Below are 6,000 nucleotides of genomic sequence, written 5' to 3' on the forward strand. Positions count from 1 at the left end.
CCAAACAGTAGGATTACACATGTAAAAATAGCTATGAACATGATTATACCTCTGGAAGGTCAAGGCCCAGTATTCCTAGAGCAGAAAAGAATTTCAGCATGATTCTATCTTTCCTTGCTCATCTGTTTTTAGAGAACAACTTACACATTGATTCAGTATAAAGTACAGCTATGGAAAAGGCTGGTGAATTTATCAGTTCATCATTAAGCCAAAAAAAAAAAAAAAAAAAAAGGAAAAAAAAAAAAAGCCCCCAAAAACAGAGCAGGGGTAACCAGCAATAAAAGAAAGCTAAAGGCGTTGGACATCCTTTCTCTAATAACATCAAGAGTTGGATATTTAGGAGGATAACAAACTCAAGATGGAGCAAAAACAAATTTTAGTTCTCCTTCTTTTTGAATTATCATGCAAGAATGTGCTTTTCCACTGAGTTTTCAATGAAGCATCCTAAAACTAAAGCCTTCTAAGCTTACAGGTAGTAACTATGAAGTACTCTTAGAAAATGCTACACTTAACAATCACTTCATCTTTATCACATTGTAATTCTGAACAACTATTGCATTTGGGTAACAAATCACTTTTTATAGGTCACTTGTGGGTCACAAAAATTTTTCTCCCAAATTGTTTGTGTCTCATGACTGAGATCCTTACACTTCTCTGTAGCTGTATTTTTCTTTAGTACTATACTTTAGAGGTAAATGCTTTCATAACTTTTGCAGTAATTCAGCATAAGTCACTGAAACACTCAGGTGTTTTAAAGATTAGCATCTGCAGACTTGAGCACTCTTGAGCACGCATTTACATTTCTTTAATGTAAAGCCAAAAGCAAATTGAAAAGTGAAAGCCAAAGTGTGCACATAACTTAATTCTCTGCACAAGTTTTAATAACAAGGTATGTTTTAGACTTCATTGACTTCATTCTGAAACTTTCACTTAAGTGAAGCTCAAAGTAAATTCCGGGGGAAGAATACCACAGTACGTTTAGTTGTTATAATGATCATTCTTATTCAAGAGCATCACTTTTTTAAGGTTCATCTGGCAATATTTTTCAGCCTTAAAAATGCTGGCAGCAAAATAAACTGTCCAGGAAAAATTCTCACAAAAGCAAGTATCATTTTTTTCCCTGCTGTTTTCCATGTAAGCAGGATACAGACCACAACTGTAAGATAGTAAGCATGTGCTCTATTACTGATGCTAACTAGTTAACTTATTAGTTCACAAATTTGGTAAACACCACTGATTTTTTCAAGCAAACTACTAAAACAAAAAAAGTGCATGTAAGAAATCAGTAATAGCATTAATAATAGTGACAATACTAGCTTAGAAATAATTATACTTAGAAATCAAAACTTGTGCATTCTTGAAATACATTAGCTGTTACATTATCAACCATTTGGCCATTTCAATTCTGAACAGAGTACTCTACAAATTATTTTATTTCCTTGGGAATCTGCTTGTTCTTTTCATATGGAAGTCATGAAGACACTTAAAGGGAAAAAGCTTGTTATAGGCTTCTGGGACAGACAGGCTATTTCCTAAATACATCACATTCTACTTCCACTTCCTAAACTGATCTCATGGGAGATTCTCAAAATGTCCATTTTTTAATTGAAAGACACATTCTAGAAGATAGGTGCAAAGTGCAAAAACAACCAAAGAGAAAACAAACGAACAAACAAAAACCTAAAACTTCTGGATTCTATATAGAGAAAAAGATTTTTAAAAAACTTACATGTTGTTTCACATCAATACTATAAAGCAATTATAGGCTCATTATAAAACAATTACAGATGTTTGGCAAACAGTTCTGTGTACATTTGATATTAACTTTATCTGGGTTAGCCAGAGCAAATTATGCAACATTTAAAATGGAATCGCATATCAAAAGCCATAAGCATAAGACTTCCAGTTGTAACCACTAACCTGTTTACAACTCACTTCTTATCTGATGATAATTCTGAAAATTCATTCTTTTAATTCACTTATGCAAAACACAGTGCACGTACAGCTCCCCCACCTACTTTATTTCACATAATTAAAACACCTAAAGCTTCATGCATATTTGAATTAAAAACTGCCAGTTAGAGCATTTCAGGCTGAGGTGCATCTTGACATCTTGCCCTGAGAATAGTATTTTCCACTGGAAGGACCGTGGTCTCCTCTTGCCCTTCTCTACAAAGCAGAAAGAGGAGCTGCTGGAACAACAGAAACCTTAGCACGCTCCCTATGCAGTGGCCACTCGTGGGTAAGCAGCACGCTTGCTATCTGTTGCTGGCTAAACCTGTCTCTGCTGCAACAGGTGCTGCTGGCAGAACTCTAGAGCTGGGAAGTGCAGGTCTCTGCCACTCATACAGGATGCTTCCAAGCCGACTGCCACCTCAAACGAGAAAAATAGAGACGACAAACCTACCTAGACCCGGGGACATGGACATCTGCGTCTTCTAGACTCAGCGAGCCGCCTGCACACACTCGCTGTCACTCACGCATTATGCACTCCGTCTACTACTCCTCCCTCCTGTCTGCGCAGAGTACAGCACTCTCCTCCCTCCTCCGGCTCCTGCTGCCTTTCCGCTGCTGTGGAGATAAAAGGGGGTGGGATGGAAGAGGACAACATTTTTCAAACCCCAACAATTGCCCCTGTGCCGCTGTACTTCAGAGCCAGCCTCCCAGTCGCCGCCTTGTTTGTCTCTCTGCTGAGTTAGGACTGCACTGTTCTATTACTGAAGGCAGCAAACTGCCAGGTGTTGCCTGAAGGATGACAGATTTTGGATTCAAGCCCTTGGACAAGCAGCCGATCACAATCCAGTGCTGGGCAGGGATGTAAAATCTCCATCCCTAGATCAGTTACTTTGGATTTGGTAATTTCACTAGTGTCTAATTCCTGTTTTATGGTTACCTCCACCCCACACAAATCCTGAGCCACACTTGTACCTCAAAACAGAGGCAGCAACCAGGCTTCGCCAGTGTTTGCCCCCAGACTCTACAACTCTCCTATTTTATGGTAAACAAGCTATGAAGATTCCTACTTTTCCAGAAAACATTGCATCTAAGCCCCAGAACACTGAAAATACTGAATTCTGATGAAAACTCACTCATTTAGTCCCATTTACATGATCTTTACCCTATTTCCAGAATCAATGAGATAGCAACTAGCTCTTAAAAAAGTGGAAGTGCTACTGCAGCAGGAGCAGCAGCATGATTTCATGTAGGCCGAATCTCATTAGATGCACGAATGCTCCCAACACTCCCTTCTTCTCACGTACAAATTGAAACCACTCCATCAAATTTGTAAAAAGTCATTGATTCTAACTCCAATGAAATCTAACTCCCCAAACATTCTCAATCTATAGCACTACACAACCACATATTAAATACTTTGAGTTTTCCAGATCCTATCATTTTTTTCTGGTCCCAAATCTTTGTACTTTTATCAAAATTGCACTCCTAAGTAACCAGAATGGTCATGGCTCTGTCACAACATGATGCAAAAGCAGTGTAAAAATACACACCTACTGTGTGAATATTGACAGGTGCACTTTTTTAAAACCATGTTTCTCATTAGTATTGAATGAACAAAAGCTAACATAAAATCCTTTTCTAATATTAGAATTTTAGTATTTAGAAATAAAACCAAGCATAACTCCAGCACAATTTTAGATATTAATGCTCAAAGCTTTATTTCTGAGATAGCATATTTAGGGACATAGACAGGACAGAATTCTGCTCTGAATGAAAACTGAATGACATTTGCAATATTTGCTACAGTTTTTCGAGAATTCTTACATTTCAAATGAGCTTTCTTTGGTGTTTTTAGTTCATGGAGTATATGGAAAAAAATTATCACAGTGATACACAGAAAGGACTATACAGTGCTAGCAGAGAATCTGCTAAGGTTAATATTAACTTTGCAAAGAAGAAATACAGTACAGAAGTTAAAAGGAAAAAGCAAAAACAACGGCAAAATGACAGGATTTTAAACACTGCACATCTTCTGATAGCATTAGTTTAGTGACTGAGTACACCAGTACTGCATAGAGCTGCATGATTCACAATTCAGGAATAATGTAAGTAAATTGCAAAAGACAAAGAAGATGCTAGAGAGTGATGAGAGGTTTGAAAAATTACTTAGCAAAACAACAAGGATCTTAAGTATTTAACTTACAAAACCAAAATAAATGCTTAAAAGTATAAAGCATTGCACTCAAAGTCAGCTTTCTAGTCTCACCTAGCCACACAGTAGGATAGAATGAACTGCCTCCAAGAGGTGCTTGTTTATCTCTATTTTCTAAGCAGGGAGTGTAGATGACTATCTTAGATTAGATGATGTGTATCTTAGAGTTCTGTGATAATATGTAAATATTAAATAAGATGAATCTCTGGACTTACTCTGTATACAAATAAGCATGGATAGAGAAAGATCTTCAGTGCATAATAAGATAAAGGTGTAGATGATTTGCTACACAGAAGCAAAACTGGATATTAACACTAGGAATAATTTTGAACTGTTTCTGTATTTGAATTGTTATGAAATGTTATTTCAGTCTAAATTATTTCTCATTTTTCCCATTTTCATACAGTTTTTCTGGGAAGAGAAGAGACCCTACATTTGGTTTGGCTCCCACCAGCAGGTAGTTATCACACTGCCCAGTATCAGAGAGATTGATTTAATAGCACCCAGTCCTCAATCACAGTAAACCAATGCATATTAAACATTGCTAATTATTGAGACAGAAGACAAAGGAAGTACCTGAGACCCCTCTAATTCACATGGATAGTTTCACAGTAATTTACACACGACTTTGAACAAAACTGCTTTCTGATCTGAAATGACTGTAGCTTTTATTGTTCTCTCCCACTCAATTTGCAGTACTCTGCATTTTCATTAGATCCCTAAGGATTTCCTGATTACTTTTTTATTTTCACTGTACCACTCCAGAGACTTACGATTCCCTTTGTAATCTACAAGCGTAAGACAGAGGTCCCATGGGATTTTGTCAATGGCGTTCCTCAGCCAGCCGGAAGGTTATTGATGATTGACATGGGACACTCCACACGCACTTTTAACAACTCAGCATGCTGCCCACGCAGTGCTCTCACCCCTTACAAATGTCAGGAATGAACAATTGGGCCTGGTACCGGGCCTACAATAGATCTGGCATCGCAAAGAACAATTTCTTCAGGTCAGCCTTAACTCCTCTTTTCAATAAAAGCAGTAAATAAGGTGTTTTAAGTACAGCCCTTGATTCTTTATTTGTTTGCATTTCCTTTGATTTGAATTCATTAAAAGTCTGCATGGTAGAAATGGCTCTGCTGTGGGTAAACTAATATTGAAAGCAGTGGCAATAGAATCAATAGACTCCAGTTTGTTTGTTTGTTTTGAAATCTTGCCTTTTCCCTTCACTGGCATCATCTGAAAGGAAAGATCAGTCGAGAGGGAGTTAAAAGAAAAAAAACAAATTCCTGAGAAGGAAAAGAGGAGTTAAAGGAGCAAGAAGAAAAACAAAACAAAACAAAACAAAACAAAGGGCTTCAGAAGAGAATATTTTCCCTTCTTTACATTTTTGCTTTGATTTATAAAGCAGATGTCTGTGTTGCATGACTATGAAGGCTATTTGGTTTTCAATCACAGCACTGTAATCTTTATATACTATAAGAAAGTAAAAGTAAGAGCTAATAGTAGAATTTGCTGACTCTCTAAAATGCTATAAAATTGAGTTTTCTGTCATGCTTCTAAAACTTTTAAAAATTATCACACTTTTTAAAAAAGTTTTTTTTGTCACTTGAGTGAGGGAGGACTCCAAGCTTCCAAATTCTGGGCTAAACACCTATTTGTATACAAGTAGCAAACAAGGAATTGCTGAGAGTTTTGAAACATCAGTCCTGCATAGACATTTTCTGGTACTTCAGCCAAAGCGGACTGAAGTGCTCAGAATGAGGAACATTAAACATATGCATAGCAATTTCATAAGATCAATTTGTAAGTAAAATATATCAGACATAAGC

At 37.0% G+C, this 6,000-nt stretch overlaps 1 protein-coding gene across 1 annotated transcript in view; it reads right to left on the reverse strand.

Annotated features, from left to right (window-relative positions):
* Positions 1-2,521, reverse strand: part of ADGRV1 (adhesion G protein-coupled receptor V1) — a 251,698-nt gene extending 249,177 nt beyond the window's left edge. The window contains exon 1 of the mRNA XM_048931822.1: positions 2,408-2,521. Within this exon, the coding sequence (XP_048787779.1) occupies positions 2,408-2,429 (22 nt within the window). The 5' untranslated portion in view covers positions 2,430-2,521. The remainder of the gene's footprint in view (positions 1-2,407) is intronic.
* Positions 2,522-6,000: the final 3,479 nt, after the last annotated feature.

This window comes from Lagopus muta, chromosome Z, assembly GCF_023343835.1.
Source record: "Lagopus muta isolate bLagMut1 chromosome Z, bLagMut1 primary, whole genome shotgun sequence".
NCBI lineage: Eukaryota > Metazoa > Chordata > Aves > Galliformes > Phasianidae > Lagopus > Lagopus muta.